The sequence below is a fragment of the Sarcophilus harrisii genome, chromosome 2, assembly GCF_902635505.1.
Source record: "Sarcophilus harrisii chromosome 2, mSarHar1.11, whole genome shotgun sequence".
NCBI lineage: Eukaryota > Metazoa > Chordata > Mammalia > Dasyuromorphia > Dasyuridae > Sarcophilus > Sarcophilus harrisii.
Window position 1 is genome coordinate 306,782,230 of NC_045427.1, and position 15,337 is coordinate 306,797,566.

Sequence of the window (15,337 nt, forward strand, 5' to 3'; positions counted from 1 at the left end):
CAGACAAGATGCTAAGAAGTTAGATAAATTGATACCACACACTTTTCAGCTGTCTTACCTCGGGTAGATTTACTGTAATAAGGCAGAAACCTCATATGACTGTCTCCCAGTAGACATGGGCACCAGGTGATGTGACTGTGGCAGAACCACTTCTGGTGCTGAAGACAAGGAACGTGAAGCTCCTTCTGCAAGCACCTCTGTGAACAACAGAATGTATTACTAGAGAAAGAATGGAAGCCACATATATAGCTGATCTACAAAAAGACCAAGGAAAAGTCAGTAAGGACACTTCCCTTTAAAAAAAAGGAGAGCGGGGCACTGAAAACCATACTTTAAGTTCTGGAATTATATACAAAATAAAAAAGACAGCAGGGCATAGTGCATAGAATGGTGGACTTGGAATAAGACAGACCTGGATTCAAATCCTTCCTCTGATATTAACTTGCCATGTGACCCTGAACCTCTCTCTAGACTTTAGTTTCCTCTCCTACTATAAAATGAGACTGCTGGAATAACATCTAGATCAATGATTACAAACTGAGTAGAAAAGAGAAAATCTAGATAACAAATTGTTACATTTTTTTCAATGCAAATTGATACAAAGTTGAAAATAAAACATGTCCATAGTACAGTGGTAGAAAGCTGCCCAGATCAGCACTACTGTAATAAGAATGAGTGAAATTTTCACTTAAAAGATTAAAAAGGACACTAAGGGAGGGCTACCTTTCTGCTATATTTTCTCTTACCTTTTTCATGGCTGGTAAATTGATATCCACACAATTTCCATGTTTTGTGCTTTAATTTTCCACTAACCTTATTTATGGAAACCAAAAGCTTATTTTTCATCATGGAATAAAACATACTGTGCCCTAAGGATTCCTAACAAAACTTGCCTAACTGCTGACATTTTCATAAAAAAGCAATTAAACTTTGTTCTACAAAGATTCTCTGCTAATGTTTTTGCAATTCACACCAACCTTTCACTCCTGACCTGTACCCATGCTCACCATCCATCCCACACAATTTAATATAGCAATACCTTTTTAAAATTTTTTCATTTTTGCTAAGGCAGTTGGTGTTAAGTGACTTGCCCAGGGTCACACAGCTAGAAAATGTTAAGTGTCAGAGGCCAGACTTGAACTCAGGTCCTCCTGACTTCAGGGCTGGTGGATCTTATCTACTGTGCCACCTAGCTGCCCCTACATATACTCTTTAAGTGTTTTCACCAAGTCTTACTTTTTGTGAGCATGGTCAGGCATTTAATGCTTGTTGGCACTTAGATACATTTTTCAAGGAGCAAAGAAACTGATTTTTGATCCTAAATAAAATTTTTTTTTCAAAAAAAAAAAAAAAAAAAGACTATTTGATTAAAAAACAAAATGCTAAGATCAAAGGGATGTTTTCTTTAGCAGAATGGCAAGAAATAGATTGCTTGGGAAATGCATGTCAAATATAGAGAAAGCCACATTTAAGATTGTGTGATAAACCCTTAAAAGAAATGGAAAAAAGATTTTCTTTGGACCTGATATAACAGATCAAGGAATGACAGAAGAGGCCCAAGGCAGAGCAATCTGCAAACACCAAACAAGGGGAGGCGGGAACTTGGTAAATGTAAAGGGATTTATATTCCTGAGAAGGTGGAAAAGCAGCTACTTTATTAGAAGCACAATGATGTTATAAGAAAAATACTTTGTAAGCTATCAAGTCTACTTAATTGGGAACTATTATTAATGATGTTAGGACCTAAAACTACTCAGAAAATCACAAAAAGGAAATCACTGGCCACAGAACTGTACAGCTTCTATACAAGGGGGATAAAGATAGGAATACTAGGTAGCCTAAAATACATGGGCATTTAGGACTATGTGAAATTCACCTCAATTCCACAGGCCCCAAAACTGATCTACTTCCACCTCCACCCCAAGATTATCAGATTGGCTTCCACACAATAGCTAACATAGTTTGAACTATAAAGAATTTTAAAAGATGAAGTCAATGCCTACATTTTATGGGGAAGGAAAACAGATTCATAATCATAGCTAAATGGCAGAACCAGGATTTGAAGCCAGGTCTTGACTCTAGATCCAGAGCTCTTATCACTGAATCATAGTCTGCTAGCACACTGAAGGGAAAGAGGTGTAATTTACATAGCACTTTTGTTTCAAAATCGCATTAATATCTGAAATTATTTTAACAGCAGAGAAATGAGAACTATGCTATTCTAGCCTATAGCATCTTTCTATGCCATCCTCTGAAGAACATCTCTACATACTAACATCAGTCTACTTAGCTCTGTTTCCTAGATAAAATTCATTAAATGCCTAACTGAAAAGAACAGGTACAGATGTCCAAAACATAGATTGTACTTAAATGACTTCCATATATGGCACAGGAGAAACAAAAACAGACCTTACACCAGGCTCACAATCTACATCTGCTGCCAAATCTCATATCCTAAATATGAGCAGAGTATATACTATTCAGTTGTTTCACAACAGCCTTGGATACACAGAAGAGATTTGCAAGGAATGAACCTAGTTGAAATTCTTCACTTTGGATGCAACTTCATTTAGCTCTTATCCCCTAAAAGACACAAAGAAAATTTATGGTCTTACCTTCCTCTACTCCCAGGATGGTGTTAGTATCTGGTAGGTGCAAGGACTCTACCCCAAGGTTGGGCTGTGAGTTTAAAGACACCAGGTTTTTAGTATGCACTGAAGCTTCCTCAAGCAAACTGCTACCCATTAGCGGCTCAGCTGGAGAGAGAGAGAACGCTGTAAGACAAGTGAGAACTGGATCAAGTCTCTCTAGGATATCTCCATTCCTTATTTCCTTGGGAAAGAAAGAGCTTCTACTTTTATGTGGAAAGACAAGCTGATCAACCTCATGAATATCAATCCCCTTTTCATCCAGTCAGTGGAAACAAAGATGAAAAGCCTGGGCCAAGGATTACCATACAGAGATACATATCTACTTATGGTAAGTATATAAAGAACAGGATGTGTTGCCTACTTATTCATTGATCAGAAGAAAAAAGTCATGAAAAAGAATACCAAATTTAAAGAAGGACAGAAAGGAGGCCAATTCTAGAGTGACATGAGAGCAGTGAGAAAAATGCTTCCTCTAGTAAAAATTTCATGGATTCTAGTCACACTACCATATAAGAGACCACCTGGGGTAACCAAAAGAGAATCAGAAAACAAGATCAATTAAGCAAGAACTTGGCTTTTTAACTATTAATGACTTTGCACCTTCACACCCACTGACCTCACCTGTTTGCTCTCCCTCACGATTCCCTGTTGCTCCCATCCTTGAGTGATGTTTCCTTACATGAACATTCCGGCTCCCACTCTGAGAGAAAGTTTTTCCACAAACTTGGCACTGATGGGGCTTCATGCCTAAAATAGAGACCAAGTAAGGCATGGGAGGCAGTCAAAGGAAATAACTTTTTTTCCCTGGGTTGTACCTGACTAATTATTTGGAGATCTTTTCTGAGGTGGGGGGAAAAATCATTTTTGCCTGTATGCTATACAGTATTTTCCATACATTCTGAAAGATATTTTTAGTAGGAAAGACTAGATCATCTGCATGGAAGGAGCAAACTGATAAAGTTAGAAAGAACAAACTCCGAACAAGAGATAGTTCATTGTTTTATGGTCAATGAATTGATTTTAGACTTCTCTCCTATGGGAGACAATTGAATGGCACTTCTAAAATCTTATACTTCCTGGAATATGGCCTGTAGACCCCTTTGTGAGAGGCACAAAATGTTATGGTAATGGAGAATACTGACAGGCCAATACATCACACTGCTCTTTACTAGGAAGTAACACTGCTGTTGCTGTTAACCATATCAGTCTCTTTGCATTTATGTAAGCATAAAGCATCCCTGTGTATATGTGCTAGACAAATGAGAACATTAGTCTCAAGAAGGCAAGACTCATGCCTAACTGGATTCGTATAGCACCCCAATCAAATAAATGCCAACTAATGCTTTTCATGGAGCAATCAATCTGAAACAAATGGTCAGGTCCAAGAATTTCAGCCAAACTTCCTGGAGATAACTCACATTTCATCTTAGTTGACAATCAAATTCAAGACTTCTTAAGAAGCCTTCATCATGGCATCACCAAAAATTTACATTTACAATAGTTGTTTTTCTGACAAATTTCCCTCTTAACCTTCCATCCTTTTCATTTTTTTTACCTGTTCTTAAGCTTCTGTATTGCTATATACAATACAAAAGGCAATCTTACCTGAGTGAACCAAGAGATGCTTCCGAAGACTGGAGTACTCAGCAAAAGAACGGCCACAACCTTCAGCCTCACAGAGAAATGGTTTCTCACCTAGAGAAAGGAAAAGAGAAGATTCAAGCATAGGAAAACCACATCATATATACCCCTCATACACACGGAACACACATAGTTTCTTTTCCCTAGTCCATTCAGTATTGCCAGGTGACTTACTCCATTCTTAACCCTTTCTTCATGCTACTTAGTTTCAATTTAGTCCTCAAAGCTTCTCAGTTTTCAATATTTTCTAATAGGGAGTTCGTTATTACATTAAAGTGACTTTTCCAAACTTTTCCCATTCTTTTCAGGCCCTCCATCTTCTATCTTAGCCCTAGAAATTTAAGAAATTACATCATCTCCTAGCAGCTCCCTTTATCCATCTTCCTTACATAATTCAAAAGTATATTTTGATATATGTCTCAATTGCTTTCCTCTTCCAAACTTTTCCCATTCTTTTAAGGCCATCTTCCATCTTAACCCTAGAAATCTAAGAAATTACATCATTTCCTAAGCAGCTCCCTTTATCCAGCTTCCTTATATAATTCAAAAGTATATTTTTAGATATCTCAATTGCTTTCCTCCTATCTGAAAGGATTCCTTTCCTATTCCTTTAAAGCTGAAATCAACCTTCTCCCCCTTCCTTATGTTCCCCCTCCCCCTCCCCCTTCAGCAGTCTAGTGAAACCTATGAAATCCTTCTTAGATTATTTTAAATACATAAAATAAAATATATCAGACTAAAAAAGAAACCAACTTATAAAATATTAAATAAAGTTTTTAAAAGAAACCAATTATAATGGTTATTGAATTTTTTTTTTTAAGTTCTTAAATCCCAGGTTAAGAACTCCTTAAAGCCAATACTTCTACTTATGTCCCTCCCCTTTATTCCTTGCATCTATGAATCTCCTCTACTCTCTCAGGTTATTCCCAATGTCTTCAGAGATTCCTGTTTCCTGGCTTTAAGATAATATTTTTAAAAATTACATTGGTTATGCTACTCCCTTCAAGCTAACATTGTTTCTTTTCACAGGCAAACAATTCTTAACATGTCAGCTATGTCTACTTCTTCCCTTAGAGCAGAGATTTAATTTGTCTTTGCATTCTAACCTATTAAATGATGCTTAATAACTGCTTGAAAATGGATTCATTAGTTCACATACAAACTCTCAACCAGTTCATCGTAACTCTTTAAAGGCCAGATCTTTTACTGCCCCTACCACTTAAGGTGCTTTCTCAAAGGTCACCAATGACTTTATAGTTGTCAAACCAATTAACTTTCTCCAGATTCATACTCTTTGAATTTTCTGCATTGCTTTAAAAGCTTACTGACCTTAAACATCCTTTAAATATTCTTTTTTCTTGACTTGTTTCTACATTGGTTTGGTTCTCTTAACAATGGTCATTCAATTATGGAATATTATTGTTCTGTAAGAAATGACCAACAGGATGACTTCAGAAAGGCCCGGAGAGACTTACACGAACTGATGCTGAGTGAAATGAGCAGGACCAGGAGATCATGATATACTTCAACAACAATACTATATGATGACCAGTTCTGATGGACCTGGCCATCCTCAGCAATGAGATCAACCAAATCATTTCCAATGGAGCAGTAATGAACTGAACCAGCTACGCCCAGAGAAAGAACTCTGGGAGATGATTAAGAACCATTACATTGAATTCCCAATCCCTATATTTATGCCCACCTGCATTTTTGATTTCCTTCACAAGCTAATTGTACAATATTTCAAAGTCTGATTCTTTTTGTACAGCAAAATAACGGTTTGGTCATGTATACTTATTGTGTATCTAATTTATATTTTAATATATTTAACATCTACTGGTCATCCTGCCATCTGGGGGAGGGGGTGGGGAGTAAGAGATGAAAAATTTGAACAAGAGGTTTGGCAATTGTTAATGCTGTAAAGTTACCCATGCATATAACCTGTAAATAAAAGGCTATTAAATAAAAAACAATCAAACAACAAAAAAAAAAAAAACAATGATCATTCATTTTATGACTCTTAATAGTTTTTCTATCCATCTATTAGCTATTGTTAACTTGGGTTTTGTTGTTAGTCTTTATTTTCTTTCTATACTCTAAATGAGAGTTCGATGATGATCAGCATCATCATTATCACCATCAAAGCTGATAATGAAATCCCTGAAAATGAGCTTTAAGTTGATAATGAGTTCCCTGAAAATGAGCAGACATAATGGAGTCCAATTCATGGAGGGGAAAATGATTAGCTTTTAAAGTCCTATACACACTACCCTAACCTACCTTTTCTGCCTCTTGGGACCTTACTCTTTCTCCTATGCTCTCTGATACAGCTGGCCATATCCAGTCGTTCTGATCTATATCTTGCCACTGGACCCAGATGGCTCTAGAGAAAAAAATGAGGCTGGTGACTCTGTACAGCACTCCCTCACTTCAATCCAATTCATTGAATGTGCTGGCATCACCTCCCTGGTGTCATGGTCTTCTTTGGGAGATTTTGTCCTAAGCCTTATTTTCTTTCTATACTTTCACTTTTATAATGTTCACTATGGTGTTCATTTCTTGGCTTCTATATTTAGGGGAAAAAAGTAATACTATAGTACAGTGGAAAGAGTGCTAGAAAGTCACCAGCTCTGTGAGCAAAACCAGGAGAACATTGCACACTGTAAAAACAAGATTATGTGATGATAAACTGTAATAGACTTAGTTCTTTTTAGCAATGCATCGATCCAAGATAATTTCAATAGATTTAGGATGGAAAATGCTGGAGAGAGAACTATGGAGATTGAATGTGAATTGAAGCATACTATTTTTGCCTTTTTTGTTGTGGTTTGTTTGCTTTTTCTTTCTTAAGGTTTTTCCCTTTTGTTTTGACTTTTCTTTCACAGCATAACTAATATAAAAATGTTTAAAATGATTATATATGTATAACCTATAGCAGAGTGCTTGATGTCTTGGGGGGAGATGAAAGAAAAAAATATTTGGAACTAAAAATCTTACAAAAAATGAATGCTGCAAACTATATATGTAATTGGAAAAATAAAATACTATTGAAATTTTTTTTTAAAATGTCACCAGATAGAGCTGGTAACAGCTTTGAATGCCAGCTCTTCATGTGTTAATAAAGAAACTGGATGTGAGGTATGACTTTGAATCCCATTTCTAACATATATTATCTGACACTGTTCAAGTCACTTAAACTCACTGAATTTTAGTATTCAGGGTCTACAAAATGAAGGGGATGTAAAGATGAAATTTGCTCACATTGTTGTTCAGTCACTCTATTATATCCATGTATTCGATCCATAGAGTTTTTTGGAAAAGATATTGAAGCAGTTTGCCATTTCCTTCTCCAGTAAGTCCCATTTTACAGAAGAGGAACTAAGGCAAGTAAGGATTAAGTGACTTGCCCAGGGTCATACAACTATTAATTGTCTGAGGTTAGATTGAAGCTCATCTATGCAGAATATATTCCCTACCTCACTTTATCCATTTTAACACAATACCTTAATTGGATGTTATAGGGGGAGGGGAGGAGAAGAGAGGGAAGAGGGAAGAATGATCTGTGCTAAGCCTCTCAAAACTTTAGCTAGATTGGCCCTTCAATGAGACATGAAAGTATACCATCATGTCCAACCTTAAAACTTTTTCAATTTGGTGATAAGACGTGCCATCCTACTAACATTGCCTTAGAGACTGCACAGCACTTCATGCCATAGATAAAGCATCAGATTTTTAGGGAGAAACATCGTTAGCCTCTAAAATTTTATGATTCAAATCTACAGTGGACATCCTGATGTGAACAAATTTAGAAATGAGAACAGGGAAATGGATGGTGGAAAGTAGTGAAAATTTTAAAATGTAGAGACATAAGCAATATTGCCATGAAGAAATACAACAGATCATATGGACAAAAATAAAAACAGGTGAGGCATTTGGGGAAAGTCACTAATATAGCATGCAAGCATGGTAGTAATAGGAGACTTCAATTATTTGAAGATCTGTTGTAGCTCTTAGCAACAACAAAAATTCTTATCTTGCTTTACCTATAATTTCATTTTTCAAAGGGTGAAGGAAGAAAAGAGTGCTATTATGAATCGATTCCAAACATTGGTGAAATATCACAGATTCAAACCAAACCAAACCAAACCAAAAAAATGTATGAGGGACTGGGTTAGGCCCAGAGGATGCAAAGATTAAAAATTAAAAAGGTATTTTTGTCCATTAAAACAATGGCTCACTAAAAATTAAATTAAAAAAATTTTTAAAAACCTCTCACTTTCTGCCAAGGTGATCTGAATGGCTGATAGGCTGCTCAGTTTCTCATCTATTTCACCAAAATCATCAAGTTCCTAGTGAATTAAACAATTTTTTTTTGAAATCCAATTACAATTACTAAGTTATTCTACCCCAAAATTACCTAAGAAATCAGTCACAAGCATGGAAGCAATAGGAAAAAGAGATTTTGTCAGCAAGATGAATGTCAATGTGACTAAAAATAGGACACACAGAGTCTACAAAGCTGTATCTAGAGGCAGCAAGAAAGGAGGACTTCCCTGAAAAAGTCCCAGGATGAGAAATTAGAAAGATCCTGGGAATTGCCTGGTATCCAGCATGTTGCTGACTAGCAGAGTAGCAGAGTTCTGCAGCACTGATTGTGACAGTTCAGCTGGAGGGGTTCTGAGATCTCAAATGTTCAGTTCTGAAATACCAGAAAGATCTAAAGAAACAACATTCTAAACCCTGAAGTTCCATGGCCCCAGAAGATGAAGATTAGTATAAGAAATGAGTGGACCCAGAGATGACCACTACATGCCAAGTTTAACAGGAGGCAAAACATGACATAAAGCCTCAATACAGGAATTAAAGGTGAAGAATTATTAAAGGAAACACTACTTAATATCAAAAATTATTATAAATTTAACTCCATAACAACTGTAAGCAGAGATTGGGAAAAAAAAAATGGATTTTTCCAGTGACATGAATTCCTGCTAAAAATGTGTATCAAGAGATAAAAACCACAATTTTAAAAAGAAAGAAAACATAAGTAAAAACTGCCCAGATATGTTTGAACTAGAGGGCAAAGATGGAAAGAAGAGTAAAGAAAGAAAAAAAAGTAATCCCCAAAACAAAACCCAGAGTTACCACTTCAAAGAAAAAATACTGCAAGCATCCAGAAAGAAGCAGTCCAAGTTCCAAGGGATTAGAGTCAGCATCATATAAGAACTGGAAGGCACTACTATAAATGAAAAGAGATTTATAATACAATATTCTAATAGGCAAAAGAGATAAACTAACAATGAAAAATAACTGACCCTTTAAGAATTGAATGTAATTTTGAGGGTGGGGGGTGGAATGTGGGAAATTAAAAATAGAATTTTATAGAGGACTTTCAAGGATTTCTAATCTAAGTAGAAGAATTCTGGAAGAACCTATGAAAACAAACTAATTTTGCCAAATGAAAGGAGCTATATGATGATGTAATATTTACATTCTAACAATAAGAATTAGTGTTCCTTCAGAAGTTTAATGTCTTCAAAGGTATTTAAATTTTTAAAAATTGAGCTTCTGGGGATGGACTAATTCTATTTAAGTGTTTATGAGGGGGAAAAGAAAAGAGAAGGGAAGACAGAAGGAAGAATACACTAAGAAATGGGGCGGGGAGGTGGGGAAAAGGAAGAAGAAATAAGTATACCACTTAGCATATAACTATCACGTTATTATAATTTAATTTTCAATGTATATGCAAATCAAAAGTTGACAGAATTCTTCAAATACAAGAATATCTCATTTCTCTCTTAACTCCCTTCTCCTATTCCAAACACCCAGAATAATACTCTACATAGCTTACTTACCTTATGGACCAGGACTTATAACTTCCAATACCTAGCATAATGCCATGAACACTGTAGTCACTCAATAACTGAATTTGTTAAGGAATACTAATAATTGGATGCCAAAATTTACTGTTTGTAGAGAACACAACTCTAAATATTTTGCTTTAGGGAACTTATTTTCAGGATAGTGAGAATGCCTTCAGAAAATATCAATTATCTTTTCTGAATTGCCATGCTGGACCAATAAAGAAGCAAAGGAAGTTGGTAGATCAAATGTAGTGGTAACAGTAGCCACAATTCCGTTTTTTAAATGCTCCCTAATTTTTCTCTTGCTAGTTTAACAGATACAACAGTGATCTTTAAAGAAGAGACAAAAATGAAAGCAAGCTCTAAGGGTAGAGCAACAATCTCATTAAGATGATCCTGGCACCTACAGTAAAGGCACAGTGAGAAGATGGTATGAGGAGGCCTGATGGCTCAGAGATATTGCCCTTTAAGCAAATGGTAGGTCAATCTTTCACCTAATTCTGGGTCTCCTATACTTGATACCATCACTTCTCTTTATCAGGCCTTCTTTTCCATGCTTATATGTAAGTTTTCTCCTTGTGCCCTCAAAGATGTGATGAGGAGTCCATTAAAATCCTCAAACAGCTAATGCAGACATTTAATTTGCATAATCATTCACAGATGGTGATAGGAACTGTGTGTTTTGCCTCCTCAGCAGGTGAGGGAGGAAAGGGAGAAGAAGAGAGCCTAGAATTGAAAATAAAACTGAAGAACTGGGGGGGAGGGAGAGGGGAGAAGTACTCCCTAAGGACAAAGCTTGCATCTTCTACTTCTGCACATTCAATGCAAGCTTTCTCGACAAATTCTGTTGCTTGATTCACATAGTGCCTATTAGTTTTTCCAAGCAGCTTCCAGTACATCATGATAACATCACTTTACATCCACCACATGGCCTTACATATAAAAAATGTTCAATAAGCATTTGCTGAACTGTCACTTAAATATATTCCATTGCCTGAATGGAAGAGGTTCCATAGATGTCAATGGCCTCATTCTCAGGAGGAGCTGACCTGTGGGCCACTAAGGGGCAGGTGCACACACCTGTGTGGATTCGAAGGTGATTCTTCAGATTTCCAGCTGTGGTAAACTGCTTGCCACATCCCAGCTCAGGACATACAAAGGGCTTCTCCCCATTGTGAGTTCTCATGTGCACTTTCAGTCTCTGAAGCACATAAAAGCTTTTCCCACAGCCTTCAGCAGGGCAAATAAAAGAACGGTCATTCCTGCAAAAAATAATCAGACAAACAATAACCACCCCTAGAAATTTTTCTTTTGAAGAAGTCCCACTGGAAGTTCCCCAGCACTTCAATACTTGATCTATACCATTATTCATCTGGGGTGGATGTCTTATGTTACTTTAATGTATACATCCATAGTCTACTATGTAAGCTCCCCGACAATGAAAGCCATCCTTCAGCTCTTTTAGTACCAGTATGGCTCTCTTTTAGCAGAAAAGACTCTAAAAGCCAATGAGTGCTCAATAACCGATTGCCAAACCAATTAGTCTTCCCCTTTTTAAAATGGAGCAAAAGTTATTTGGGTTTTTTCTCTCATTTTTTCCCCTTTTTGATCTGATTTTTCTTGTGCAATATAAAATGGAAATATATTTAAAAGAAAAAAAAAATAAGATGGAGCAAAAGAATTGAACTGTTTGGTGTTCTATTCTAGTTCAATCCACATAGATAAGAACTAGAAAAAAAAGACCAATACTTCCATTTCTATTTAGAAAGAAATAAATGCATTCATCTGCTGGAATCAGGAAATGGAAATTCTATTTTTTGCCATTTATTGAGTAGCAGTTCTCTTTGCTTTTCTTACTCATAATAGAAAGCTCTCAGTTCTATGACCAAGACTTCCAAGACTATACATAAAAGAGGAGAAAATCCTTTCCACTGAGAAGCAAAACAAATTTGGCATCAAGAAAGAGCTAGTTCCCATGTTTTCTTTTAACCTGCATATCATGTAGACCATGTCCACTCAAAATCTCCTATCCTTGCCTGGTCTCAGGTCTATTATCTCAAATTTGCCTACCTATGCGTTTTCAGGTGATATTTGAAATGTGCCGGCCACACGAATGTCCGATCACAGCCCTCAACTGTGCACTGGAGCCTCTTCTCTTCTTGAGGAAGATGAGGGAGGGACCCAGAGTCTTTAGACTGCCCATCACTGGGAACAAGGTGAACATTTTCCCCTACAATAAATGATAACAGAACCAGAAAAGAGTAAATAAAAGGACTTCTCTTTAGATGTTTTGATCCCCAATTATCCTTCAAATACTACCTTACTCTATATAAGTTATATAATTACCTAGGAAACCCTTCAAATCATCTCTCTCTTTTTCCCTACAAATGCACATAGCATCCGAAATGAGTACCATTCTGCCAACTCTTTCCCAGGACTACTATAAAATAATAGTACAAAATAAACTACTATACAGTCAGCTTTCTTTTTCATCTTCAATTAACCATGCCAGTACAAGACATAAAACTAATTAGGTATAATTTGACTATGTTAAAATACTCCAAATAAAATCATGTATTGAAAACATAAAAAAGAGAAATAACAAATGACATCTCTAAAATTAAAAGTCTCTATAGAAACCTGAAAAGACTCAATAGCAATTAAAATGTGTGAAAAAGTTTAAGAAAGGAAGGCATTGCAGTTTTCTTCTTATTGACAACAGTCAATGATCTTCAATAGCAAAACCCAAGAATAAGAAGCAATACTGATCCCAATATAATCTACACTGGTCAAATAACCCTTGAAAAACTATGTTCAGTTTTAGGTGCCCAATTTTAAAAGGAACATATACAGAAAAAGGTAACCAGGGGAGTGATAGATATAAAAATTAAATGAACAGTTGAGGTACTAGGAGAACATTACCTTAAAAAAAAAATAGACTAAAGAGGGGATCAAGGACTAAAAGGTAGAAGTTTCAGGGAGGTGAATTTCAGTTCAACATAAATAAAAGTTAATCCTAGCTAGTGGTGATACAAAGGGGAAACAGAAAGAACTGATTTTCTTTCTTTATGGTGTTCTATTGGGTTTTCCCCCCTTCAAATTTTGAATTCCAAATTCTCTCCCTCCCTTTCCTCCCCTAGCCATAGAGGACAAGCACTATGATATGAATTATATATGTGAAATAAAACAAAACCAATTTCCATATTAACCATGTCACTCTCTCTCTCCCTCACGCGCGCGCGCGTGCACACACACACACACACACACAAAGTGAGAAAATTATACTTCAATTTCCACTCAGCATTTATCAGTTCTCTCTCTGAGAGTGGATAGTATTCTTCAAAACTGTCTCAGATCACTGTATTGATCAGAGCAATTAAGCTTTCATACTTCAATTAACATTACAATATTACTATGTGCAATGATCTTTGCATCAGTTTTCCAGTTTTTCTGAAACCATCTCCTCATCTTTATAGCACAGGAGCATTCCATCACAATCATATACCATAACTAGTTCATCCCCGAGGCCTTTATCAGAGAAACTTGTGAAATTTTTTGATATTATTTTATTTATAGTATTTTTTTTTTTAACAAAATGTAGTTTATCAGATATCTCTTTTAATTACATCTAATTTTGGCTTTTTAAAAAATTTAAGTGAAATTTAATAAATTGTGCTCTAATCCCTTATTTATCTGATATCTCTTTTAATCACATCTAATTTTGGCTTTTTAAAAAATTTAAGTGAAATTTAATAAATTGTGTTTTAATCCCTTAAAGAATGGTGTGTGTGTGTGTGTGTGTGTGTGTGTGTGTGTGTGTGTCTTGTCTACCTGGTCTGAAATGTTTCTTGTAGATAATATTGGATTTTGATTTCTCATACAAATTGATATAAGCTTCTATTTTAGAGGTGAATTCATTCCATTCAGTTATGATTAATAACTATGTATTTCTTTCTATTCTGTTTTCTTGTTTATCCTTCTCTTTTTACCCTGTCTCAAGTGTTTTGCTTCTGACCACTTCCTCCCTTAATCTACCCTCCTTTTCTTAATCACTTCCCCCATTTTCATATATTCATCCCCAACTACTTCTGTAGATTTCTGTGTGTGTGTGTAATCTGCTCTTTGAACTAATTTTGATAAGAATAAAATTCAAGCACTGTTCAGTCTGCATTTTCCTCCTGTTAAATTCTTCCTTCCTTCCTTCTGTACCTTTTATTAAAGATAATTTTCCCCACTCTTTCTTCCTCTCCTTTCTCCCAGTACATTCCTTATCCTTTAATTTTTTGGCGTGTGAAATTATCTCAAAATAACCAACTCACTTCTTTCTGCTGACATATTCTGACCGTGTTAAATAATGACAAAATTTTTAGGAGTTACATATTATCATCTTCCCAAATAAGAATGCAAACAATTTAACTTTATGTACTTATGTATTTCTCTTTCATGCTTACATTTTTATGCTTGTCTTGAGTCTTGTATTTAATATCAAATTCTCTATTCAGCTCTGGTCTTTTCATCAGGAATGCTAGAAAATCCTCTATTTCATTAAATATTAATTTTTTTTTCCCCTGAAGGATTATACTCAGCTTTGCTAGGTAGGTGATTTTTAGATACAACCCTAACTTCTTTACCTTCCAGAATAGACTATTACAAGCCCTCACTCCTATTTAAAACATGGAAGCTGCTGAATCTTGTGTGATCCTAACTGTGGCTTAATAATATTTGAACTATTTTTTTTCAGGCTGCTTGCAATATTTTCTCCTTCACCTGGGAGCCAAATCTGGAATTTGGCTATAGTATTTTTAGGAGTTATCTTTTTGGAATTTCAAGAGGTGAGTGGTAGAATCTTTCCATTTCTATTTTACCCTCTGCTTCTAAGATGTCAGAGCAGTTTTTCCTGGATATTTTCTTGAAATATGTCTACGTTATTTTCTTTTTAAATAGCTTTCAGGTAATCTAATAATCCTTAAATTATTCTCCTCACACGTAAAGAACACTGTACACAGTAAGAACAACATTATAAAGATGATCAACTGAGAGAAACTTATCTAGCCTGCAATATTAATGCAAGACAATACCAAAGAACCCATAAAGAAAAATGTCATCCACTGCCAGGGAGAGAACTTATAAACCCACAAATGATGGGCATCAATTTCCAGATCCTTGCCATTACAAAAAGGG

General features: G+C 35.7%; 1 protein-coding gene and 1 long non-coding RNA gene across 5 annotated transcripts in view; one reads left to right on the forward strand and one right to left on the reverse strand.

Annotated features, from left to right (window-relative positions):
* The window catches only part of ZNF410 (zinc finger protein 410), a 34,639-nt gene that overhangs the window by 1,364 nt on the left and 17,938 nt on the right, over positions 1-15,337 (reverse strand). For 2 of the 4 annotated variants that reach the window (XM_012548194.2, XM_031952541.1), the window contains exons 6-11: positions 12,227-12,386; positions 11,237-11,418; positions 4,257-4,346; positions 3,273-3,398; positions 2,616-2,774; positions 59-197 (exon numbers count right to left, since the gene is read on the reverse strand). In XM_012548194.2, the coding sequence (XP_012403648.1) occupies positions 70-197; positions 2,616-2,774; positions 3,273-3,398; positions 4,257-4,346; positions 11,237-11,418; positions 12,227-12,386 (845 nt within the window). In that variant the 3' untranslated portion in view covers positions 59-69. The remainder of the gene's footprint in view (positions 1-58; positions 198-2,615; positions 2,775-3,272; positions 3,399-4,256; positions 4,347-11,236; positions 11,419-12,226; positions 12,387-15,337) is intronic. The other 2 variants (XM_012548196.2, XM_031952542.1) reach the window with 2 other exon arrangements.
* LOC116421578 lies at positions 9,015-12,328 on the forward strand. The gene is made up of 3 exons (XR_004232004.1): positions 9,015-9,161; positions 10,466-10,633; positions 12,241-12,328. It is a non-coding gene; the product is annotated as an uncharacterized LOC116421578 (long non-coding RNA).